At 32.6% G+C, this 27442-nt stretch overlaps 3 protein-coding genes and 1 long non-coding RNA gene across 21 annotated transcripts in view; all 4 read left to right on the forward strand.

Annotated features, from left to right (window-relative positions):
• The first annotated feature begins 613 nt into the window (after positions 1–613).
• Positions 614–1656, forward strand: LOC124437887. The gene is made up of 2 exons (XR_006945887.1): positions 614–792; positions 1051–1656. It is a non-coding gene; the product is annotated as an uncharacterized LOC124437887 (long non-coding RNA).
• Positions 1657–6533: 4877 nt separating this feature from the next.
• LOC124437868 overlaps positions 6534–27442 on the forward strand; it is a 121900-nt gene continuing 100991 nt past the window's right edge. For all 4 annotated transcript variants that reach the window (XR_006945874.1, XR_006945873.1, XR_006945872.1 and 1 more), the window contains exons 1-3: positions 6534–7042; positions 7249–7365; positions 8036–8137. The gene's annotated coding sequence lies outside the window, so the exon portion shown is untranslated. The remainder of the gene's footprint in view (positions 7043–7248; positions 7366–8035; positions 8138–27442) is intronic.
• LOC124437880 lies at positions 8151–16937 on the forward strand. Its single transcript, XM_046987840.1, has 5 exons — positions 8151–8480; positions 8962–9023; positions 9360–9443; positions 11669–11719; positions 16748–16937. The coding sequence occupies exons 1-5, from the start codon at positions 8312–8314 to the stop codon at positions 16769–16771; spliced, it is 390 nt and encodes a 129-aa protein (XP_046843796.1). The 5' UTR covers positions 8151–8311; the 3' UTR covers positions 16772–16937.
• The window catches only part of LOC124437869, a 43740-nt gene continuing 38043 nt past the window's right edge, over positions 21746–27442 (forward strand). For 10 of the 15 annotated variants that reach the window (XM_046987801.1, XM_046987813.1, XM_046987810.1 and 7 more), the window contains exon 1: positions 24197–24304. The gene's annotated coding sequence lies outside the window, so the exon portion shown is untranslated. The other 5 variants (XM_046987807.1, XM_046987805.1, XM_046987806.1 and 2 more) reach the window with 5 other exon arrangements.

The raw sequence follows: 27442 nt of genomic DNA on the forward strand, positions 1-27442 counted from the left end.
GTATCAAAGCTACAATTTATTTTCCAGCTCTTCTTTTACATTCACACGATCTACAAACACTACATACGCACAACAGCTACTGCCCAAACTTTAACTGGTATAAGTTGTGGGTCCGAGGACAAATTTAACTAGGTGGCTAAATTTCTATGGTAATATGGGTTACAGCTCCACAGCTCCCCCTGTTCTGCGGTCCCTACACAAGACTCATAGCACAATGTACCTAAGTTATCATTTTAGTATTTATAATTCATAAATCAATAATTTGTGATTTCTCAGGCGTAGAAAACCATTTAGTTTGCGTCTGAAACTCAATGTTGTGACGTAGTCGTACTGACTCGTACAATAGAATGCTAAAACGACAAATTTCGAACTGGCAACTAACTTTTGTTGATAGATAACTTTACGAATTTTTGTCGAAGTCACAAAACTATTTGTTCAAGTTGATGGGAGTATGTTCCTTTTTTTCATACTTTTTATTGTCTACTTATCACATACAAAAATTATCACATACAAAAAATGGGTAGTGTAGATGGCTGTCAAATAAAAAGTGGCACATGTCAAGGAGCGAAGTAGATCCCAGGCTTCACATAAAATAAAACATGTCGGGCTCTAAGACAAACTGGCCCGATCAAGTGGTGAGTTTGTTGCTCGATACTGTCAGAGAAAGAGAGAAAATTTGGAATACCAAAAGTGAGCGCTACAAAAACAGAAATATGAAGAATGCACACTACCAGGAAATACTGCAGGCAATCAAAGTTCAACTGCCAAACGTTGATTTGCCAAGCATCAAAGGTGAGTGATAAGATTGTAATGGAGTCGTAAGAATTGCATTTTAGCGATGTATAAACATTGTTTATGCTCTCTGGTTTACATTAAATCGCAAAGAAAAAATGTCTTATCCTGCTTACATGGCAATGTGTTCAAACTTCTAACTCAGCTTGTTGGCATGCCAAAATTGGTAAAGGAAAACATATCCATCTTTAGCTTTATATGCTGTTATTTGGATTCAAATAATTTTATTCTAATAAAATTTCTGGCTTAAACTTTTAGCAAAGATAGAGCTTAAGAACATTTTATAGTGAAGAAGTTGGAAAAATAAGAAAAAGCCGAGGTACAGGAGTTGGGGCTCGTGAAGTTTATGTATCAAAATGGAAGTTTATTGACCAGTGCAGTTTCTCGGATGAAGTTATATCACACAATCGTCAAGTATTTACAAATGCTATTGATGAACGTTTTGCACAAGACAGAGAAAACCAATTAAATGATTCAATTATTGATAATGAAGATACAGGAAGTGAATGTAGTTTTATTTCAAGCTCAAAGAAGAGAAAACAATCACATAGTCCATTTCTTGAGTCAGCAGCATCTGCCTTGAACCAGTTGGCAAAATGAGCAACATCTGCTCCTGAAGACCAGTGGGATATTTTTGGTAAAGATGTGGCACATGCAATGCGTGGTCTGGCAGATAAAGATATACAAAGACTTATCAAGTTTGCCATACAATCAACTATTTTTCAGGCCACAGAGCCCCCACGGGCTCAATAACAACAATTTAATCAAGCAGATTAATCAATAAATAATCAGTTTCAACCACGTTTTATTAAACTAGGGTATTTTAAATGAACATGTTTCAATGATTAAACTTCTACATCAAAATAACTTACACATTTGTTTTTGAGTCTACTTTACTGGATTTATATATATATATAAAGGGCAACATCAACCATCAAAACAAGTTTTCATATATTTTTTATATTCAAACAAGGTGAATTTATTTCTTTGTTATAATTCTTTAGTTTGTCATTGTCCATTGAAAATCAACTGCCCCTTCTTCAAAGAAATAGTCTTTAAGAGCATTTTTGATTTGTCTTGCATGAATTGATGATGGGCGGGCACCAGCATCTGGCTGGATGTCACATACTTCATTTTCATTGCCTAATTGTGTTCTCCAAGAACCATTCACAACATTTCCTAATTTAGCTTCAAGGTCCATACATCCTGGATGTGTGTAAAACTGGTCCTTCTGACTTATCAAAAGGTAATGCAGTGCCATACAGGCCCTCACCACCTGCATTGCATGTGAAGCATCCAACTCCAATGTTTTCAAAAGACATCTGAATCGACTACACATCAATACAATTGCATTTTCGACAATTCTTTGTGCTCATGAAAGTCTATAGTTAAAAACTTTCTCATCACCTATTGCAGTCCGGTGTGGATATGGTTTCATTAGATTTTCATTCAAAGCAAATGCCTCATCTCCAAGCAGAAAGTAAAGTATAGGCAATAATGTATCTCTTAGTTCTTCAGCTTGTGGGAAATAGGATGTCTTGCATATGTTTTTAAGGTGACTGTCTTTAAAATTCCTCCATCTGACTGGTTGCCAGGGGCTCCAAGATCAAATGAGATGAATTTAGCATTTGCATCTGCAATAGCCAAGAGGACTATGCTAAAATGTTTTTATAGTTAAAGTACTCAGGGCTGAGTTTGGAGGTGCACAAATTGATATGTTTACCATCAATGGCCAACTGCATGGGGAAAGTGCCATTTGCACTTAAATTCATCAGCAATGTGTAACCATTGTTGCTTTATTGTGGGTGGCTTTAAATATTCTTCCTTCAGCACATTATACAAAGCTTCACAGACCTCAGGTACAATTTTGAAATAGATGAAACTGATATTCTGAAACTGTACATGAACCTTCCAGTGGCAGCACAGAAAAATTCTGAGTTCAATTACTTCTCGTAGTTTCAAGTCATCTTCAAAACTGGTAGATTTGATATTTGTGTTTTAGGAGATTCTAAGTCCAGTGACATTCATTTTGTGTAATATTTTGTAGATGAACCTTCCACTCCCAACACAGTCGAATTTAAAAAACGTTTTCTCACAAAGGATCACAAAATTAAACAGAGCGTCCATGAAAATTTGAAAAGGTAAATCTTTTTTATCGCTTTTACGTCAATTTTGACTTATTTGCCACGAGGAAAAGGCATCGAATATCTTCACTTTTCCACATTTGCAGTTTTCCTTGGCTTTGTGGCAAGTATGGTACAGCACGTCCTACTTATGAGTTGAATTATCGTCACATGTATCTTGAAGTTGACGAATCAAAGACTGAGGATCTTTTAAAGCAAGAAATCGATGACAAATTTGAATAGAAAGCTTCAGATTACATCGAATTACGTTATGTTGACCCACGTAAGAAAATAGAAATGCAACAGCTATCCAACAATGTTATGGTAAGTCGAGATGATGAGCCCAATAGATCAATTTATGGCGCGTTGACTTTGTTCTGCTGTAAGATGAACAGCATTACGTGTTGACTTGCGCTCATGTTGGTTACTTAAAAAGTATTCTCAAAGGGCGAAAGCGTGATTTATACTGAAACTTTTAAATATTCAACTTAGTTCGGAGTAAGTAAATCAGTTCTTATAAAGTACTACTTCAAGGTAAATGAAGTATCTAGTTGCACAAAATCTAGGAAAAGAAATTGAATTTCGGTAAAACGCCTTCCATCATGTCTTCCTATGATAAGTTTATTTGTGCTTGGTTTTATTGGCTTTCATAAAACCCGAGTTTGTGTGGCATTGTTTGAATTTTCAATGAGTTTTGCATGCAAAATCATATTGCAAGTTGGGAATGAAATCATGAAAAGAAAATAGCTTTTGGTATGTAAGAGGAAACGAAAGCTTCACTCACCTGGCGAGATATATTTTTCTTGAGCAACATAAACAACTGCAGCAACACATTGTTGACATATACCATGCTCAAATCGAGCAGGATTTTCACACATCTAAACAGGTAGAACCAGTCTCTTGTAATGCTAGAGAAGCATAATTATTGATATAGATTTATACATTATATTTGCTTATTTTATTGTTCAAATTGTACAGTATATGGTTGAATTTTCAACTTTTGTATTGGATATATTGCCTTCACGTATATAAATGCTGATTCGCTGTTATTATTGCAAAAAAATTTTCGTTAGGCTGATTGAAAGAGGACGGAGGACTAGCAAATTAAGTGTCAAGGGGAAATTTAAAAGTGGTTGGTTTACCTTTGGAGAAGCAATACATATATTCAAAAGCGGTAGATATTCTGACGATAGTTCATAAACGCAACCTTCTACGGAACATTCAGGATCTTGGACTACGTTTAGAAAGCCCATGTCACTACCAAATGCACTTAAGAGTTAATGACAATAAAACTGATTTTGAAAACTCTCTTAAAGACACTGCTTCTGTTATTTCTGACTTCGTTTATTAAAGTCTGTAGCCAAATAGCAATCCCCAAAGACGTGATATTATTTTGCACCGTAGTTGTATAGAAAACCTAAATGCAAGCCCCAAATTCGTCAAATCAAAAGATATTTTGTATTAAGTACAGATGACAGTAGCTACAAATCATTATACCTGTTTTGAGTCACATTCAAACCATATGCAAAGTACAAAAAAAGACCCAATTTCGGGCTCGTGTTAACTTCAAACTTCCATCGAGAGAAATCGGAGACTTTTTCATTTCTAAATAAAAAACAAGGTTTGTGAATATTCTATGAAATTTCCTGATTATTTGTTTTCAATTTAAAGTTTTACTTTGATAGCTTATTCACGGGTTTCCTTACTGCAATAATTTCAAGCTGATTGGTCTCGCCGTTTTTAAAAGTTCCTTTGTTTTGTTCTAACTACAAGAGTCATCTTTGTTTTCTTCTGTTGAATTAATACGTGACATGTTTGTTACTCTGCATTTAGTTTTCTTTTGTGAAGCACGGTTCTCCAGCAAATTGAAGACATTTTCTGTCAAAAAGTAGCACGTTTTTGAAGAAACTGATAACTTTTTAATGATTAGATCTTTGTAAACATCATCGTCTATTTTTACGCTATCACTGTAAGATAATTCCACATTACAGTGAGTTGATTTTAGATGATTGTCCTTATCATCATGTGAGCTATTAACATTATGAATATCTGCATCATAGATTCTATTTAAAGGATCTGTGTTACATGATTTCTTGCTATCTAAATCCCTTTCACCTTTAGAAAGTTTACCAGTCCAAACATCCACACCAGCTGCCTGTTTGGAAGCATTAGAATCATGAATATCAATAACATTGTCATTTGCTTCTTCATTTATAGAAATGATTCGTTGATTTTGTGCAAAGTCATTTCTATCATGCTCTTTTACACCATCACCATGATCTAGTTGAGTTGTCTCACATTGTTCTGCCAGCGACTGCCTACGAAGATCAACGGTCAAGATGTTTTGAGAGATTCGTTGGCTGGCCGAAGAAAACCTTGTTACATCCGGACTTTGGACGTTTTCATAAACTTGAATACCATCGAAAGAGTTCTTGAAGCAATCTAGAAGTGAATAGCACAAAAAATCCAAGCTAAACAAAATGATGATAAAACTTTGCGACATTTCATTTGTAGAAGTATCTGCTCATCTCAATATAGAGATGCTAATAAAAAATTACTTAGCTCTCCAAAAAGGCCCTCGATAAGATTTTTCAAGAAAAGCGTAATCCTCAATTTGGGAATTTACATTTTGGATGCCTAGACATTTGGCAACGCTAGGCTCAGAAAGAAATCTTGACGGGAAAAGAGAGTCTTCAACGGTCCATTTTTTCTTAAACTATTTTGTCGAGATACCTGACGATCTTGTGGTGGTTTATCCGGGAGAAGACTACGAACATATTCTATTGCTAGTCTTGTTTTCAACTTGCAATGGCTGTTGGGGGCTGGTCGTCTAAAGAAAACAAAACAGAAATGTTATTTTGTAATTAGCAATCGGGTTTGTCGTTTGTTTTAACTTTTCTTTGTACACTACACTTAAATGTGTAATCAATAACCATTAATCAATCATTGATTATCGTTTTCTGAGACAAACCGTGATCGACCTGTAATTCTTAATACTGAAGAGTATCGTAGTGTAAATGAAAATACATGCTCACTTTTTTAATCATATGTTTGTTTGGTCGTATATTTTTTCGTGAATGCTTTAGTTTAACATTAAATGGTAGATCATGTGGACCAGTTTTTGTCGCCAATTGTGTTTTTGATGGCTCAGCTATGATCGTCTCTTTTCTTGCGTCAATGCAAAGGTATTTACTGGGTTGCTGGAAAGAAGTAGAAAATTATTCTTTGATATATGTTTTCTTAAAACTCCACGAGAACATAGTCAAATCTATTTTATAACATTAGAACAAAGTAAATACTTTACAGTGCCAGACTGCGAGTTTCAGTTGGGTGGAAAAGCAGCTGATAAAATTAAGTGACATGCACTTTGTTGTTAATGATAAGTTAAAAGAGATTTCATACAACAATAGAATCAAGTTGCCAGCATTTTGGTATAAATCATATTGTATGATGCAAATGACCAGCTTTCAAAATTCGAACAGCTAGCACACTGCAGGGCGTTCGTAGCGAGTAGAATGAGACTTATTTATTAAATTCAGGATTTGAACAAAGTTGTTTTCCAGAATGCAGTCTATGTTTAAGGTTTTAGCAAGTTTGTAGATTCCGGGGACTCTGTAGCATGTGCATAAAAAACTGAAGGAAGTCACGGTCCATTCCTATCTCGAAATACGTTTTTCTAAACAAAATTAAAATCGACTAAAACAGAACATCTCTCCTTGTACCTAGTGCATGGTATTTCATCTATCGTTATATTTTATAACTGTTTGGGACTCTTACAATTCATTGACTTGTTATCAATTAGGATCATGGGATTGAGACGAAAATCTTCACGACCATAATTAAAGATAAGTTAGGTAAGGTAGCTGGTAAAGGCCGTTGAGTCTTCAGTGGTCTGGGGACAAGTAAGATGATTACATGAATCTTAATTTTTTTTAAATGGAAACATCGCTTTTAAATGTTGGTTAAATGTTGGCAATAATATAAATAAATATTTACGAAATGAACTTACATGAAAATAGTTTTATAACCATTAAGCTTGTTAAGTAAAGGAGAAATACATTTTTATAGGTTTTATTATCTGTGGATTTTACAATGATTCACAGTTTGTTTATCATCAACCATTCAGGGTGAGTCGGTAGTGACATTAAAATGAGTATTATTATAGGTTTAGTATATGTAGATATCACAATAATTCACAGTTTGTTTATCATCAACGCTTCAATGTGAGTAGATATGATATATGATGGATATATATGGGTTAATGTTTTTTATAGATCAAATTTCCTCTCTAGGCTCTTGTTGGTTTGTTAGTTTACACCAATCATTTATGCAGTTTAGGAACTTGTGTTTGATTGCTGTGGATGGCAGACGTTTGTGGCTGTTCAAAAGACATCAGGCCATGGAAAAACAATAAGTTTTATTATCGACTGAAGAAAGTAACTGGGGACAAGTAAGATGAATGTTTTGAATTTTTTTCAAATGGAAACATCTTTATTAAATGTTAGCAAAAATATATATATTTACAAAATGAACTTAAATGAAAATAGTTTTTTATGCAGGTATTGGTTAATGGTTATAGATAAAATTCAGGCTCTTTTGTTGATTTTGTGTATATTAGCTTGTAATTATTCAAGTATGTAATTTATGATTAAATTTGAATGAGATATAGTGAGATAAGTTGCAGTATGATATTAAATGAAAGCTTCAACAAGGGCTACAAAGTGAAGGCTTATTTTTATTTGTGGTATCATCTGACATGATTAATGCAATTATACTAAGATCAAATGAAAAATGCCATGACATTAAATAGTCCAGTAAACGAATGTCCAAGGTTAAACAAAAATAATGTCATGGGTAATTGTGGGATATATTTCTGGAAAAACATTGGAGAAGTGTTTTAGGATTTGTTTTTGATTATTTCTTTGAAGCTCAAGGAAAATTGAATGAATTTATGTGTAAATTGTTGGTGATTGATATGAAGGTATCAAGCACTTGTGATATGTTGAAAATGAAGACTTATTTAGTTGAGAAATTTTAACCATTTATTATGTGCTATTATTTTGTTTACCAGTAATTATATCAAACTTTATTAAATCAAGTATTTGCTTATTTAATTTCAGGCCCATTCTCCTGAAGACATTCCTCTGTTGTGAAAAAGTACTTTGGAAAAACTTGCACCCTTGCTGGCCAGAGTCGGCCAAAGATCATATTTTCACATTAAGGTGCACCTGATTTTTGTATTATTGAAAAGAGAATTCCTTACATAAGTGCACCTAAAGCTATTTCTTACTAATAGTTTTCATTAACACATTATTTTGTTATGCAATCAAAAAACACCTCAACTATCTGCAAATGGGCTCCAAAAAAGTATATAATTGTTGGATTCCATTATTATTATGCTAAATTCATGCATATTTTGGACACAGTCACTGAATGAAAATGTATCTGCAATGAGTATTTTTAATGTTTGTTTACAATTACTCATTACTGTCTATCTAGTTTGCACTAATATTGAGCTGTACAATTTTCTGGAGAGGTCTCACTGGTCTGTTTGCAACATTGAAGGTGAGTTATTTTATTTGTCCAAGAAATTAGGCTATGCAAAAGAGTGGCAGACATCATGTCATTCTATGCACTGCCTTTTTATCATATTTCTTATTTACAAAAAGTTCAAACCTTTTTTCAATCCCCCACAAATAATAACAATTCTGTTGTTAGTATCAGGAGTTCAAAGTTTCATGATAAAACAAGTTGTTAATCAATGAATTCAGTGTTTTAAAATAGTAATATTGTTTAAACAATTTAAATACCAGGTCTTGAAGCATAGATAAATGGGATCAAACATAACTCATATTTCATCACAATTGCCGGATGGTCTCATAACAATTGCGAACTGTTAAATTTATGCATACTAGAAAATTCTTATCCTGTGTTAAAGTGACTGCAACTCCACTTGTTTCAATCTTTTTGCGTCTCCTGTTTTACAGGCTTCCCACGTGTACGCAAGCGTACCTATTTTTGTTAATGCATTTTGTCAAATTCACAGAATGTCCGAAGTTTTTTCATGAGCAGTTGCAAGGTCAACAAAATGGTGACAGAAACGATAAAGTAAGGATTTTTTCTTGCTGCCCAAGCCATCATCCAGTATGATATAAAGAAAATTCCAGTTGAATAATTTAAGAAACAGTCCATTCATAAATAATTTGTGTTTTGCTATAGGTAAATTTAAGCAAGATTTATTGAAATTAATGTTTATTTGTAATAATTGTTTATTTGTAGACGATACTTTTTTCAAACACATTTCAACTTTACGATTGTGAGCATACTGAAATGCAGTCATTTACGAAATCTGCTTAGAGAAATCTCCATAAAGCATGTTTTTCCAGCTATGATCTTTTGAATTTGAAATGCTACATTGTAAAAGAAATATTTATTTCTCTCAAGGTCACGAGCTGCAGAAGAAGGCATTCGTGCTGTCAGACGGAAGCAAAAACGGTGAAGAAGTGGAGGTTGTTGAAACTTTTAAAGGTGAGAGAATTTTTACAAACATAGTTGTGACATGTTCTTTACTGGATAAAAACTACACGTTGCTATTCTAGATTGCATTTGTGAATTCTTTCAATACCCAAATAACCATTTTAAGAACATTTCACGCGTCAGGCGTTTGATTCAATCGCCAATAGTTTGTATTGGGTTTTTCTATAAGATAGAAAGTCAGTCTCTTGGCGATTAAATCGAACTTCCAATGCCTGAATGAAAAACTCTTAACATTTTGTTATTACCTTTATACAAAACAAAAGACTTCACAAATTCAATTTAGTTTTTTTGAGCTTAACAGTCTTTAATTCCATGTACAAATCCCCGATTTCTGTTTTTAACACATAGCTATCTTTCAGTGTCTTATTATGTACAGTTAACAAAAAATAATTTTGAACATTAATAGGAAGAATTCGATTAGAATGATAATATGAAAATAAAAATAAACAAATTCTCAATATCGCTAGTATCGAATGAACAAAGATCTTTTTCTTGTTATTTTAAATATTTGCATCTGAAATAGTTATGCAATTAAGTATCTCATTGACACGCGTAATATCATTTACCATTTGAACATTTACCAGGAAAAATTTGATTAGAATGATAATAGGAACATAAAAATAGACAAATTCTCGGTATCGCTTGTATCGAATATACAAAGATCTTTTTCTTGTTATTTTAAATAGTTGCATCTTAAATAGTTATGCAATTAAGTGTGTCATTGACACGCGTAATATCATTTACCATTTGAACATTTACCAGGAAAAATTTGATTAGAATGATAAACGAACATAAAAATAGACAAATTCTCGGTATTGCTAGTATCGAATGAACAAAGATCTTTTTCTTGGTATTTTAAACATTTGCATCTTAAGTAGTTATGCAATGAAGTGTGTCATTGACACGCGTAATATCACATTTTTCAATGAATTCTTGCATTTTAGATGAACGGACTATTCTAAATTCTAATACTTTATATCTTACATGCCAACACCCTTAAGGTTTTTTCTTCTCATTAGGTGTCGCATGGTAGCGCCTTGTTTGATTCGGTTGTCCAAATTTAGAATCTCCTGTGTTTTTTAATCTAGTCGACTGCAATCAATGATTAATCACAAACATTAAACAGTTATACTATAAAACGTTCCATTTGCTGTGATTACAATAAGCGGATTGTGTTTTGATTTATGCTTTTAAATTTCTTGGTAGAGATTTGTACGGAAAAAAGTAACTTCCAATTACGTTCACATTGACAAAGACCCCATTGCCTTACTGAGTTTAAGGTGTCCCTGATTGTGATAGCTTCATCATAATTGGTGAAAGTAAACCTTGCACTTAATTTGTTTTAAATCAAGTATAAAGATGAAACTTGACGATAGTAGTCTTTTCTATACCTTGTTATAGCTACCTTGTTGCTGTGACAAATTTTTGTGATTTTGTTGTTTTGTTGGGTAATCATAATTTTTAGAATCTGTGAATAATAAGCTTTCCCTAAGATGTAGCTACTTTGCTACTATTATGATAAATATTTTGTTTCGACAATAATTTGTAAAAACACCCTTATTTGGCGTGCATCAAATGATTATCGTAGATTTTTGACGATTAACTTCATACAGTTGGATGTTTTAAAACATTTACAAGTAACGTTTAACAAGGATGAGTACAATTTCTGAAACTTCCTGCGTATGTTTAATTTTTATAAATTTTCATCTATGTTAAGGCTAATAATCACGGAAAGTTGCTTTGTTGAACGGCGTTGAAGGTTGATGTTATGTAATTTAAACGCCTTAATGATTGAATATTAAAACTGTGCAAGAATTCTATTTTAATCTTTTCATTTCAACGACGAAGATTTGATAAATATGTATTTATGATTGCAGAATTTCCTAAGTTCGATATTCACCTTGGATAATACAGAATTTATAGAGTTGCCTTGATTGAAAAGTAACTTCATGGATGACGGTAAGTTATATACAATCAAATTTATGCGAGACCCTCGTAAATTGTGTGTAAGTTATACATGCAAAAATATGGATAAATTTTCCAACATTTTATGGTAGAACATACATACACTTTATTGATCTTTTTACCTCGATATTTGTCGTTTAGAGATTTTATGTCTTTATGCACCAACTATAGATATATCTTTAAGGTTTTTTCAGAGTCGAATTTTATTGACTAAAATACTGTCACACGTTTGGTGACTTTTTAATTGACAGAACGTTACGAGTCTAAAGGTGAAGGAACGGAATATTACCCCGACTATGAAAGTAAGTTATACTATCAAATTTTTGTATAAGGCACTTATAAGTTGTATCTACCATACGTAGTGATATACTTTCTAACATTCAACATATACTCCTTGATTATGCTTTTCCTTGTTATCTCGTCATCTCAGGATATTTTACGTCTCCTTGCGCCCAATATTTTTAAGCATTTTCGATTCAAAATCCCTTCATGAGATTGTTTGTGTGAGATAATAATAATATCCATAATAACTATAAAAATAGCTTAAGAAGCATTTGTGCACACTGGACGATTTTCCAAAGCTATAATTCACAAAGTTTAGGTGTTGAACAACACAAAATAAGTCAGTTTTAAGTTAATGTCGTTGTCAAAAAAGAGCTTTTAACAATTCAGATGAACCTTCGGCATACAAGTTTCAGGCAGGGAGGATCGATAATTGGGCTCATATTCATATATTCATGTTATAATCCTTAGAAAACAATGGATTTCAAAAGATCTTAAGCCTGCATATATGAATATATGAATATTAGCCCCCAATTATCGATCCTCCGCGGTGCCTGTTTATTATATGTTCCTTGTCATATTGAGTAAAAACGCGACAAAGTGTTGGATATGAATAGATCAAAATATTGTATCATTCTGATTACAAATTGTATTACAATGCGAAATAATATTGGTCAATTTTGGTGTATCTCTGCAGAAATAGATCCGTCCGCCATTTTTTCTGATCCGTTCCGCCGTTCAGTGGTTTTAGTTGTTTGAATTTTGTTTCCTGAAATAAATTTAGAGGAGTTTGTAAAGATGCGTTCTGGCGGCGCCCATATGCCTTCTGGTAGTGGTGTCTCCCCTCAAATCATTTGTGGGGTATTCCCCCTGGTTGTACCCCAGCCATAACGCTAATGGTTCGTGTTTCATAGATATACATAGGATCGATACATAGGCGTAGGAACAGATTTAAATTTGAGGGTGGGGTTAAAGTCGACGAGTATACTATATACTCCACCCTTATTTTTTTTGAAGCTTTAGGGAGTCTAGTACAAACATTGAAAATGGAGAAAGTCATGAAACCTTTATAATTTAGTTGTACTTCATTACAATAACAAAGTGCAAGTATTGTTCAAAAGTCAATACATTGCACAAAACGAACGAATTTAACTAATAACCTAAACGATTGGTCGTACTATTTGCAAGCTACGAATTCTAGTTCAATGTCAGACTAAGATGTTTTCACTCTCTGAAGAGTTAAAAATGGACCTTTGTTGTATGCATTAAATGGGTACAAAGAAGTTTATGAGCTTTACTACACATACAAGGACGTACGTTTTCATGATGTCGCTTATCGTGTTAATTCAAGTGATATCCATAATTCGCATTTGATCTTATCATAAATTTTGCTCGTTTGCGGTCTTTACTAAATCTGAAAGTATTGATATTGTTTTCCTTCTTAAGTCAATTTCTACTTTGTTCTTGAACTTTCTGTAGTCTGTTCGATAGGTACATAACATAAAACCCCTATATGCACCTATCACTAATCAATATTTGCCTAAGATCAAACTTTATTTGCCAAACCTGAGCTCCAGTTCATATCAAATACTGCTATCCGCGTGCAACACTGCATACTTTTTTAAAAAAGGCATCGATCTCTGCAGTTCTGACAGTAGAATCTAGTCTCGCTCAAAGATTTTATGGTAGATTAAAGTGAGCCACTTCAGCCATTTGTCAACCTAAAGAACAAGAATGAGCCACACAATATACCAATACAGCCTTCGGTTCTTTTTCTTTGAATTGGGTCTAGTAACTGAATTCAGATGTCGAGTCATATAGGTATTTGCTGCCCCATCATGTGCTTGTTTATGACTGTTCATGTCAGGGGAAGGTTACGCGAATAAGGATGTATACAGTATTTGATCAAAAGTTCTCAAAACGTGTTGATTTCGAAGTATTTTGGCATTGTCTGGTTTATCTATAAAAATAATAAGACGGTAAAGTTGCCAGAACGCTCATTTTATACACGTTGCGTGCAATACACAACAGAATTTAAACTTTCAACTTTTCGAGTTGAATTAGATTTTAATTTCTCATTTTCTTTGCGTAAGTGGTTTCAAACTTCTCTCCCGCTTTTCAAGATTAATTTTTTGCTTTTAGATAAACCAGGCGATGAGAAAATACTTAGACGTGGACACATTTTGAGAAATTTTGATATAAAGATAATTTTCTTGTCATTTAAAAATGCTCTAAATTTTTTTGTACACCTTGTGAATTGTTGATATCTTACAGTTCATGGTTGTCTGCTCTCTAATTAAACATCCTACACATCTAAGGGGCGCAAAATTTGCTTTTATTATTTAAGTACATTATCGCATTATTTTTCATGATTTATTTATTATATATGATAATTGCATTTAGTTTAGTAGTTTGCTTATTTCAAATAACCATTTTTGTGACAACGTGCTTCAAATTTATTATATCAAACAACCAGTTTTACTTTCTTTGATAAAATTTGGTTACATCAAATAACCAGTTTTACTTCCTTTGATAAAATTTGGTTACATCAAATAACCAGTTTTAATTCCTTTGATAAAATTTGGTTATATCAAACAACCACTTTTCGCAAAATGGTTATATAAATTAACCAAAATAATTTTGATACACTTGGCGAAGCAAAAAAGTCAAAATATGATAAGCCCACTCCCCCTTTGGATTTTTATGTCTTCCGAGAGATAGCGGTTTTTCCAACCGAATTTCTATGCGCGCTTTGTGTTTGATGAACTCTCTTATTGACGATTGTTTCATACAAAGGAAGAATTTTGGTTTTCAATGAATTCCGCCGATTCCTCCAAAAGACTCGTGACATCATTGACTGATGTTATAGGGCGAGCCATTCGTGAAACTAATCAAACTATTCCGAACTCTGCCAAGGTAAGCAGTACATTTGAATAAGGAAGAAATATATGTGTATAGTCTATGGCAATTATATTAAACTCGGCAACTATGTGTATAAAGTATCAGGTATTGCTTGTTGATTTTCCACAATTTCCATAATGGTGATAATGGAAAAATACCTATTCAAATGTGCTGCTTACCTTGGCAGAGTTCGTAATAGTTTCACGAATTCCTCGCCCTATAACATCAGAGAAATATTTATATAATTATTCTGTTACCGAATTAAATATTCTCCATTGTAAGAATGAAAATTCCATAACTATGTTATGCTTGAAATATGGAGCATATCTGAAACAGTTGAACTTTTTGCAAATACATGTATTCTTAACAAAAGTGGTTGTTGAGCAGATCATTGTTTTGTGAAAATCTTTGCTGTTAGTAAAACAGCATTGGAGCTTTTTATCTTTATATTTTCTACTACATGTCTTGGGTCATCTTACATAACGTTTTGAGAATGCTTTTAGATCCATTCAATTTCCGACATCTCATCGTTATAGAAACAATCTTCACTTGGCATAAAGTCTTTTAGTTGTTTATCTCTTTGAAGACTTCTCATATTCTTTGTTTCGTATGGTCATGCAATATCCTTATATATGTTGATAAGAATTATTTATAAATAAAATAATGGAACGGTGTAATAAAGAAGATAATATTTTTATTGTACTTGCATGCTGAAAACAATTGTTTTGTGTTGACGATTTATGGGATATATTGTGAGATATTCTCACCTAGGTTTAATTCACTACCAAAGTTTATTCATCATTACCAATAATGATATTTTACTCTAATGCGGTTATGAGTTGTTTTGAAACAAAACTACTGAAGCCACGAAGTTTTGCAAGTTGGTATAATATTACAGAATAATGATTAATGATGACTGTTAGTGGCTGTTTTTGCATGGGTTGCTAATCAGTTAATCACTATGACTATGTAGGAAGCAATGATGTAAATGTACATTTGTGCGACTGAAATTTAATTAATTGATAGATTTTGCACTTTTCTTTCTATTATTATATATGTATATCTTCAAAGTTATGATACCTGAGGTTATATACATGTATATTAATTTTTCTGCAGTTAGATTTTCCCTTTTGAGCCCAGTTAACCTGTCTTGTGTAAAGTTAAATGATTGGTTGTAAAATACAGTATTTGTATTTATTTACACGTAACAATTATAATATAGGCCTTACGCTTTTTAGGCATCGATGACAAAATTTATGTATAGCGCTGATGATGCTTGTACAGGACAGTACATACTGTATCAACAGTCCTATATCATAAAGTGCAAAATTAAAGTTACAAGGCTGACCTAAAGTTTTACAATAGTAAAAATGAAAATGTATACAGCTGCGTAGAAACTCATATTATGGTTATTCTGTATTTGCGGTATACTAATTTGGACTAAGTTTGTGTACCTAAGTTCATCATTTTACTTGTGCTAAATAAATATAAAACAATTGCACTTATGTAACCTAAATGAATGCAACGATTTTTCACCTCATGATGATAATTTTACAATTTTACGAAAAAGAACGTTCACTATTCTCACTTATAAAATTCATTTCTTAGCGTAAGAACTAATTTTTTAACGTTGATAAGCTTGGAAATATTTTCTACGTTGCATTGTGTTTACAACCATCAGCTACTCCCATCACTACGCCACCGTAATGCATTCAGGGCAGTTTAGAGGAGGGAGAACAGAGCAATTTTACCCCCGCCCTCGTGTTAAGGGTTCCCCGAATAAAAAAACAAGGCAAACCAAAATGTAATGCGTGTCCATATTGTTAGGTTTTGTGATGTAGCCATCTATCTTTAGTATATATTGACTTACACCAACAACCAGAGATATCACAGATAACTATTACGATCACATTTAATGTTCAACGTCAATGTCTATGATCTACGATCTATCTTACAATGGTTAAACTACTTCTATTTATATAAGATATTACGTATGGATTTATTTGTTTCTTTACTAAATATGGTTAATTGACAATCAACGGAAAGCTAATAGGAACTATAAAAAATATTGTGATTATTGTACATAAGTATCTCTTAAAATTATCATTTAGTTAGTTATACTTGACTTAATTATTTACTAATTACAGGAAGAATATGAGAGCATATCTTAACACATATGTCACGGAGAAGAGGCACCGTAATTAAATTGTTTCCCAGTCCCCTTATTTCTCTGAACGGCCCTGAATGTATTTTTTATTGTTGCTACAAGTTATAAATGTTTTCAAATTCTTTGTTTATCTTTTTCCTATGACAGATAAACAACTGTGCGACATGCCATCAATTATTTCGCCTGCTGTATCTTCTTTACCTAAAATCAACTCACGTCTTCCTATTATGTTGCAAAAGCAGCATAACGACATATGTGTTACGAAATTTTCCCAAGTTCTCGGAGTTGTCGTGCTTCGGCACTTACACAGGGTGTATAAAAAACTGAACAGTTAGGAAAACTTACACAAGGTGTATAAAAAACTGAACAGTTAGGAAAACTTACACAGGGTGTATAAAAAACTGAACAGTTAGGAAAACTTACACAAGGTGTATAAAAAACTGAACAGTTAGGAAAACTTACACAGGGTGTATAAAAAACTGAACAGTTAGGAAAACGTCTTTGAAGTGATCAGTTCGCATGATCTGCAAAAGTCTTTAGAAATAGCTTGCGCGCTAAAATTAGAAAGCTGAAAATCAATTGGAGAACGTAGAGTCAAAATATGACCGTACGTGTTAAGCTGTCAAAGTTTCGAGAAAATTGTACTGTTTCTAAATCTATTTTTCTTTTTTCTTCTCGAAATTCTATTTTTTGAAAAGCTTTATTTATTCTTCGTGTTTCATTATTTTAAGCTCACGTTTATAAATAATTGATGATATTGTATTTAAAAACCAAAAATTCAAAGCTCAAGTTTTTAATGTTGTCAAAAATTCAAAGAGTTCTATTGTATCATTGCTTGTAGGTTTTAAGTATTGTAGGCGACCTGTTTTGTGTTCTAGAAGCAGATGAAAATTTGAAACATTACAAGTTGTCTAACTAAAGAATTTATCAACACTTTACTTCTTATTGTGTTTTCATGTGGGTATTTTTTTGTTGGAGTATAAAAGTTTTAAAAAACTTGCATGGCATTCTTAAATAATTAATTATTGTATTAGAATTCCAGTATTTTTTCTAATCGATTGATCTGAAATGTATTTATTTTGCTTCAAATCTTCATATGAGAACAATATTTCTCATGCAATCCAAAACGTTTCACTAAAAATCTTCTATTTTAACCCCCCCTTCCTCCTCTGTCTTTCGTTTGGGATCTTTTCAAATTGCTTGTATTATTATAAGAGTATCTACGACAATTTGCAAAAAAGGTATCAACATAATTTGATAGTTCTAATTAACAGGAACAAAGATTATCTTGGCTTGGGAAATATTGGTTCTACCACTGAAAGATTTGTGGACGACCTGAAGAAAGATAAAATGGTCTGCCTTTGCCATGTTGCATTGGGAGGATTGAACAAGCTGCTTGAAAATTATGAGAAATCTTTGGAGCATTATAGAAAAGGATTCTCTCTTATTGATTGTCAACACCAAGAAAATCAGCAGTAACAAAAAAAAAGAACCAAAGAAAGTTGATGGTATTAACGTTAGTAAAGATTTCATCGAACACAACATGAAGAACCTATCAATTGTTACTTCAACTGGACCATGAATGGAGTGTTAGTTGTTTACTGGGTATTAGCAGAATTGTTTGAAAAACTTAAAAAATGGGACGAGGCAACTTGTATTTGCAAAAAAATATCTGGAGTTGGACACTGAAGTTGAAGATATACCAGAACAAATGAACGCTAGGGTGTGTTTAATACGAATATACGGAAAGGATGGGCGTGATAAATTGAGGGAGTCAGTACAATTGAAATTACAAGAACTAGATAATAAAAAAATAATGCGGGTACGAGTGCACGCGAAGGTAAGAGACAACTTTTGCTTCGGATTAACAATAAATTTAGGGTTTTTTAAATACTTCATTATAATTAACATTATAAGTTTAAAGATTGGTAATCCAGGCATGTTTCATTGTAGAAAGGTAAAGGTTTCTCAGGATTTTTGAAAATTTATTCTATTGAGCTTTCGACTCGGTTCTGATGAAGGCTTGAAGAACGCTCAATAAAATAAATTTTCGAAAATCCGGAGAAACCTTTACTTTTCTACAATTAACATTATATGTACATAGTCGTTCGTTACCAAAATATATGATGTGGATTTGCCAGTGCCTAAGCTTTGTTACGCCAGTCTGGAGACATGATGTATTATATCTAATAATTTTAGTTATCAGCTATATCCTCCACTCTTGCCAAGATTTGTCTCCTTAAATGAGTGGTTTATGATTTAACAATTACTTTACGGTTTTACCGTTACGGCAGTTCAACTATCACTGGCGTATAACAACTAATATAAATTCAGGGTTAGGAGCTTAAAAATTCTACCAAGAATATACTTGGAATATATGATAGCGAGTTTAAATGATTTATTTATGAAACAGTTGTTATGACAAATTGTGCAGTCAGAACCTTTTTGAATCATTTGGACGTTGAAATATTTCTAATTAATTGATTTTCTTATTTTAGTTATCTTTAAAAGTAATATTTTTACTTCGATTTCAGAATTGTAGATTTGTATATATATATATATATATAAGTTTGAAAATTAGTAATCCAGGCATTTAATACATAAAAGATAAAAGTTTCTCCAGATTTTAAATGACTTTTTTTTGAGCTTTCGACTCGTTGCTTCAAGCCTTCATCAGAATGAGGATATTATTTATTTACGCGTGCTTTTTTTATATTTTCATTATGCAGACGAGAAACACCCTGTACACATGTATCAGAAAATTGCATGAAAACAGCATAAAAATACCTCTTGGATGGCTATTTCATTACTCATTTGATCTTGAAACCGACATCATGGCAATCTTAATTGATGACAAAGAAAATGAATTTACTGCAGCTGAAGTAGAGATGCCAAGTTCTTTTGAAGGCAAATGAAAAAGTTCATAAAGTTGGCGACGAGTTTGGCTTGAACGTCATTGCTGACCTCAGTCGTAGCTTTTTTGACAACAACAACAAAGAAGTGTTTTGTTATTTAGTGGCAGTAATGAGTGATAACGTATTCCTCCGGCCTGGAGATTCTGGTTGCCTAGTCTATTATTATGATGAGAACAACAAAAAGATATCATTTGCGTATGGAGTTGCTGCAGTGACCAAGAAAAACGAGACGTATTATGTTTGCATGAGATTAAAAGATGGTTTAGAAAATTTGGGACTTCTCGAAAATGTCTCCTTTAAAGACTTTTCAAGTGGCACTAAATGATTACTCTTTGTGATGAAGAACATATATGTGCACATTTAAAACCTATGTATTTATTTAACTTATGTTCATTTATATATTATTTTTACAGGCATTAGTTTGTTTAGAATTTATTCATCAATTTAAGATTTGCGCAATTTTTTTGCGAAAGTTCCTACTGTAGCTAAGAACTTGTTTTAGAATTGTCCTTATCTTCAACATGAATTCCTTCGCTACTTATCACGAAAAGCGTGTATTCAAAGATTATAATTATTAGTGATCGAGCTGTATTTTAAGACTAAATACAGCTATAGAACTATATTTGCATCTGTGGCTATTATAAAGGTAAGGAAGAACATATAGTCAAGTTTTACAGACACCAGTTTCTGAGTAAATTAATTGAGTACTTTCATTATTTCATATTCATTTCAATGCTTGGTTTAATAGTTATATTTTGTATAATATAAATATGCGAAATAGGACTTTGTTTTTTTCAATGTTTTGTCACGAATGCTATCTATTACAAGGACTCAAATTATATGGTGACTTAACGACAAGAGCAATCATCTTGTCAAGGTAGGAGAATATCTTTACTCGAAAAAATGTTCACAAAACGTTGATATGTGCTCATATCAAAAGGAGTTTCCACGATTATTATAAACTCGCAGTACAGAGTTCACGATTCAAAATTCAAAGTTGCTGGAAGGATTTACCTTGTAATTCTCAAGGGTTGGCATAAACAATGTATGTTATAATCACTTCTATGCTCAGACAAGAATTACATCAAATAATTGAGTAGAGTTAGCTTGATGATTCTTAGCGCGTGCTAATTGAAGTTGATTATGATTTTGCAAGAAAATGACTCGAGGCATTTGACCCTAACCTGTCTCCTAAGAATTGGTAAATTTGATGGGACCTTTGTTCGTTTCAGCCTCGAAATCCGGAAAGACATCACCTAAATTAACCATTATTGTAGTACAGCTTTTCTACTGTAGATCTGTAGATGAACAATAGCGCGTTTATTGTGGTGTGGGGTGATGCGTGATGGGGTGAGTCGCAATTAAATATTTAATTATGAACATTATTGTAACTTGTTTGTGTAACCTTGTGACGTCAAGAGCAATAAAATTTAACGAAACCTTAGTGAAAATTTTGTAAATTTATCGAAACATGAGGTGATGTCATTGGCCATTATAAATAATCATTGTTGTTGAGTGATAAATGTTTTCCTTTCATGATTTCCTGATAGATTTCTTAGATTTCAATTTCTTCGTTTAAGACGATTTATTTGAATCGGGTGACAACTTTGGTTTACGTAGAATTTGGCGAAGTATATGGTTTCGGTGGTTTCGATTTGAGTTTCTCCCTTTTTGCCGAACCTACTACTTATGAAAGAAATAAATGCGTACGGGATGGAGGACATGGGTCTCTTATTATTAAAAATGGAGAAGAAAACCCTGACATCAACTGAAGATAAGTAAGGTAATGTTGGTGGGTCTAAAGTGGACTGGGGACTAGTAACATGAATGTTAATTTTTTTAAATGGAAACATCGTTGTTAGTAGAAATATAAAGATTTACGAAATGAACTTAAATGAAAATAGTTTTAACCATTTTTTAATTTAAATAAACGAGAAATATCATTTTATGTTGCGAATTTTTTAAAGATTTTGTTATTTGTAGGTTTAGAATGATTCTCAGGGTTAGTAATTTTTGCCGCATTGGTTATAACGTTATGACTTACATATTTATTTCCTCTCCAGGACTGGCTCCTTTCCTGTTTTGTATGAAGGAAAGCTTGAACAAAGGGAAGATGTAAGGAAGTTATCATGTGACATGATTAATGCACAGATATAATGAAAAATATGAGAATTGTGTGATATTCGCTTTTATTGGTAATTTTAAAAGTTTTGACATCAGAAAGGTGTTCCCAAGTGTCATTTGAATGCAATAGTTTCAGTCTCCTCAATCATTTATTTATCGCAACATTATTGTCCACTAAAAATGGTGAATGTATGTCATATGATGTTTTTCATGTATATTTCAGGATATATTTCTGGAAAAAGATTGGAGAAGTGTTTTAGGATGCTCTGTTTGTGATTATATCTTTGAAGTTCAAGGAAAGGTGAATGGTTTATATGTAAATTGTTGGTGATTGACATCATACACTTGTGATGTATTGAAGACTATTTATATAGTTGATCAGTTTTAAGCATGTATCATGTGCCAATATATATTTGTCAAACAATAACTGCACTTTACTTTCTTAAATCAAGTATTTGCTAATTTCAGGTCAGTTTTCCTGAAGACATTCCTGTCATTGCAACATGATTTCGTTATTTCAACTGTATATTTGTCATAATTCATCATTGTTTATGTTGTTAAAAATGAAGGTTTGTGTGTAAATTTATCAATGATGAACTGATATTGCAACAATGTTTTTTTGTGGGGCAACTGTCATTGATCGAAACAGACTTTTGTCAGTTTTTGAATATGAATGCACTGCTCATGTATTTACTGTCTTCACTTTACTAAAGGCATGATATTCTTTTGTGATAAACTAGGCTGAAAGGCCATTTTACACTGGTCATTAATCTCAGGGTGTGAAATTGTGAATTAAGGTGGAAAAGTGAATCACAATTTTCGTTACAAGTTTGTTGAACTACCACCCTGAAATGAGAAACATACCTTGTTTCTTGTTTCTGGTATGTTGTTTCATTTCATATCTTGCTGGACAATAGTCATAATACAGGATTGATGTAACTAAAAACAAACATTTCAAAATTGACAAAGTAGGAACGTTTATCATAGTTGTTAAATGTTCATGAAAGCATGAAAATATTTTCAAACTCTTAAACACTTCATGTTACGTTTGGTTAGTTATTATAGTTCACACTTGTCATCAGTATCTTTATGTTCTATGTAATTCCTACATACTCAGTTTGGTTATGTCAATTGCACTATGCACCATCTTTGTCTGAATGTTTGAAACTTTGTCGACTCTGTTTGCTTTGACTTTAAAGCATTTTACTACGACAGGTAGACACAAAACAGGAAAATTTTTCCAGTTCTAAAATCATGAAAAGCCACGACTTCTTACAGTTTTCATCCAGTAGATCTAAATAAGAAGTTAAAATGAAAATAATAAAATTAAAATTATGGCGTGTTGATGAGATTTAAAAATTTAGATAAAATGTAAAGTTATTTAGCTTTTTGTATTTACCGCGCGTTTAGTGCATCGCAAGTGGTCGAAAGTGATTTTAGGAATTGCGACATGTCAATTCATATCCTCAAGATTAGAGTATAAGAATTAAGTACTGGGTGATTCTGCCGTCACTTGTGCGACATTTACACTGTGATTCTATAGTTATTCCCGATTTAAAGCTTAGACAAAAATGAATGCATTACAAATTATTACATTGTGGTAAAATGTTTGGTTTTTAATATTCATGTACATTTTATATGTTGGTGATATTAGCCAAATCATATCTGAATGTAAATTTTAGAACTTCAAAATAGAAATAATTTCTTTTGCAGACAATTTTCAAGGAAAAAGCCTTAACCTGGTGAACATAAATATCAAAAAACTTACTTTTGAAATATCTCGGGTAGGATGTATTTGCTGTTAAATTCTGTGACATTAAAGGTATTTTGATGAGCCTTGAGACAGACACTGATAATGAAGATATCAGTCACTATAGAAGATTTTATTATTGTCGTTGACTCCATCAATGCAGCAATCTTTACTCAATAAAACCCCTGATGCGAATCGTAAAGGTGGAAAAATTTCATTTTAGGCCATGTAAGGTGTTGAAACTACGTTTTGTTTAAATAAAATTTGATGGATATTTGCGATTATGAAAGATCAAATCTGCAACACAAACTTAAAGATGCTCAAAGTTACTTTGCAACTGTAGTACTTAACCATCACTTAGTTTATATTTCTTTTGATAACGTAAATGTTTTACATTATTTCTCAGCTTAAACTTTATCGTTTCGTGTAGGTGACGTAGCTAATTCTATTTTCCCGATGACGTGTATATAACGAGGACCATGTTGTGAATTGTAAGTCTAACCTAGAGTTTCATGAAAACACAAAAACAGGAAAGCAATGATGGCAACATTGATGATAATTATGTAGGATGTGTGAATTTAAGGACCAATGTTCCATGACTTAAAGAAAGAGTTTACAGCCAATAAACACACTGGTGAGAAGGTGTACTATGTTGGTCAACATGGTTATGATGTGTTTAACGTTCAAAACCAACAACTGTTCTTACTGTGAGAACTTTTGTTCTACTAAGAAAGTCAAACTATTACAGGTCAGTACTTGTACATCAAACTTTAAACATTAAACAAGACTTTGTTGAATGCTTATTTTTATGTGAAAATCTTCCCCCGTTCGGCGTACATGTTGTTTTTTCCTTAACGAATGAAATATGCAATGATTTCATCGTCTATTAACGATAACTATTTTCGTAAATAATCTAGTTTCGTAGTTTCGTACTGCGTATGTATGAAATGACTTTTCATTTTTCTTGCCGGTGTCCGAAGTCTAATCTGTGAGTCTGCAAATCTAAACCTTTAATTCGAATATCGAAAACTTTTACTAAAAATTTATAAAAAAATGCTTCGTTTCGAATCGACAAATTTCGTGTTTCTATCCACTTTTCTAGAACATGGATGAAAGTACAATATTGCAAAGAATATGGCTACTTTCACATTTTGAAGATTAGAAAAAGGATATCTTTTCTAAGTCAATATTTACTTGTTGAACTGAGTCTTGAGAATGACTGCATGGAATAATAAAAGGAGAATTTAAGATCTGTTTCGGCTTGCCATTGGTATTGGTTTATCTGTTTTTCAAACTTTAATGGTCGTTTATTAGAGAGAATTATTTCAAGATATTTTTTCGAGAGGTAAGTTGTTAACACAATTTTGTTTAAGATTCTGTAGAAAATAATGAAAATAGTGGTCACATCCTAGATGTTTGGCAATTGCTACCAACTCTATAATCACCGTTATCGTAACTACGTAAAAGCACTATTGATAAAGCACATTTGATAAAAACGACATGGCATCATGAGATGTTAAAAACGACATGACAAATGAGATGTTGAAACATGTTGATTTTAAAAAAACCTGTCGTATTATTTACCGTTATCACTACTCTTGATTTTCTTTCACATGTGTTCAATGTTTTAATCCAGGCTTCGTCGTCTTGAATTTTAGGAGAAGGATGGAGTCGTGTGGACGACGTGAATATTGTTTCCCACGAGAATCGTGTATCTAATGTTGGACGAGTTGCTAATGAGTATCGTGTTGTCGAAGAATGGAAGTCTTCTTCAGAGTTTCATGAAAACAAAAAAAAGGAAAGTGGTAATTTCAATGTTGATGTTAAATATTGAGAATATGTGAAGCTAAAAGCCAATGCTCCACTACGTACAGAGAGATTACAGCCAATCAACTTCTCTTCTAAGGAGGCAGCCACAATGACGTCACGTAATATGACGTCACATAACAACATTTCAAGAAACATGATGCCCAGTGATTCATTAAGAAATCATACCAACATTGGCTACAGTCAATATGGCAATGATTTGTCTAGTGTTGATCATCAACAACCTGTTGTTGTTGTGAGAACATTTGATCATCCAGGAAAGTCGTACTATTACAGGTCAGTTGTACTACAACAGAGCAGTTATACTCTTACTGCTTGGTTGCAGTACAAGGCACTGACTTGAAGTCAACTGCACATGGAATCTTACTCTGACATTTATTAAACAACGAATGGCTTACTATGCTTTATTTCATCAAATACACACGTCGTCCTTTTCTTTTGGTAATTAAAATTTCTAAAATTTCCATTGTTCTTTATAGACACAGGAGTTCTTTGCCAAGAAACCACCCAAGACTGAACTACAAAAGATCTTTTACATCTTCGACTACTCGCAGACAAAAACCTTTACCATCTGCTTGGACAATAAACCTTATAAATTCGCCGTCTAGATATGAAAATTATGAAGAAATAAAAGTTCGCGAAACTGAAAGTAATGGTTTTTCTAATGGTAAAAACTACATAGTTGAAAACCGTCCAAAAATGCTAAAACCTCGACTTATTAGAAGACTTCTGGTCTCTAATTTCACATTCGGATGCGTCAGAAGTAGATTATAGATCGTGTCCTGTTTTTAAAGACCCAATTAAGAATCAAAATTTTCAAGCGATTTCTTCGACAAAAAGTGGAAAGAGAAATCACATGACCCGGATATCATGCCCATTGTCAGTGCTAGTGAATTTTCTGAATTATTACCCACTACTCCACGACCAAGCGACAGCCAATCAGATATCTCTATTGATGGATATTCCCGTGGTAAATAAATCATTTAAAACAAACTTGAAAGAAACGTTTAAGAAAACAAGGAGGTTGTTGTTGAAGAGAGAAGCCAATCAGATCAAGAAAAGCATAATGAAGAAACTTTACAGGTATTTATATGTTAAATAAAGTAAATGTATTTGATGTTTTATTTGTCTGTCCTTGCACTGCTATGGGTCTATTCTATTTACTTAACATAAGTTTCAAAAATCTTTCACATCATTGCTTTAGATTGTCTTCTATCATACAACATTTTCCTTTTTCTATAAACAGCGTTTACGAAATGGTGAGACGCGCGAGAGGAATGGTATGAAAAATAGAAAAAACGTCGGTTCATTTAATAAAGAAACGAGCAGTTCATCGTGGACTCATAATGACAGCGGTTTTAGAAAGAAACATCATGTGCCAATAAATGGTGTTCAAGTCCTTATTCAGTTTGAAAGCAGCGATGAGGAGAAAGAAAATTGAAGTTGAATGATTTATTAACAAGCTATTTCAGACTTATAAATGGTTCACTTTATATGGTGAATTTACTATCTATGTAATATCTTTCTATTTATTTTTCATACATTTGAAGAACATTTAAACCACAAATTATTCATTCTCCCCCCTCCCCCCATGGAGAACATATAGCATTTTTTTCAAAAAAATGTACTCCTACTGTTATTTTGAAATTTCTACATTGTTAAAATAATCTTTTTATGACGACATTGCAAACGAGGCGTTATTATTGTTTCTAACCTGACGGCAAACGTTATAGAAATACACTTGTTGAAATACCTATTGGAGACTGTGATCGGAGATCAGTGGTTTATCTGTAAGTTTACCAGACTTTGTTATATTGTATTCTTTACATGATTAAAGGCTGATATTTTTTAAAAATACTTGAGTTTGTGATTTCTTTTAGGGTGTATATATTAACAACGTTAAGAAAATTATATTGCGTCAGACGTTAATTTTCATTGCCGAAAGTTTGTGTATGTAACTTATTTATAACTCTCTTTACAAATACTCCGATTTAGTGTAGAAGTAAATATTTTCTACCCATCACGCAAAAAACATAAAGTTTGTAGGCAGTAACTATAC

Source organism: Xenia sp. Carnegie-2017, unplaced genomic scaffold (genome assembly GCF_021976095.1).
Source record: "Xenia sp. Carnegie-2017 unplaced genomic scaffold, XeniaSp_v1 HiC_scaffold_18, whole genome shotgun sequence".
Lineage (NCBI taxonomy): Eukaryota > Metazoa > Cnidaria > Anthozoa > Malacalcyonacea > Xeniidae > Xenia > Xenia sp. Carnegie-2017.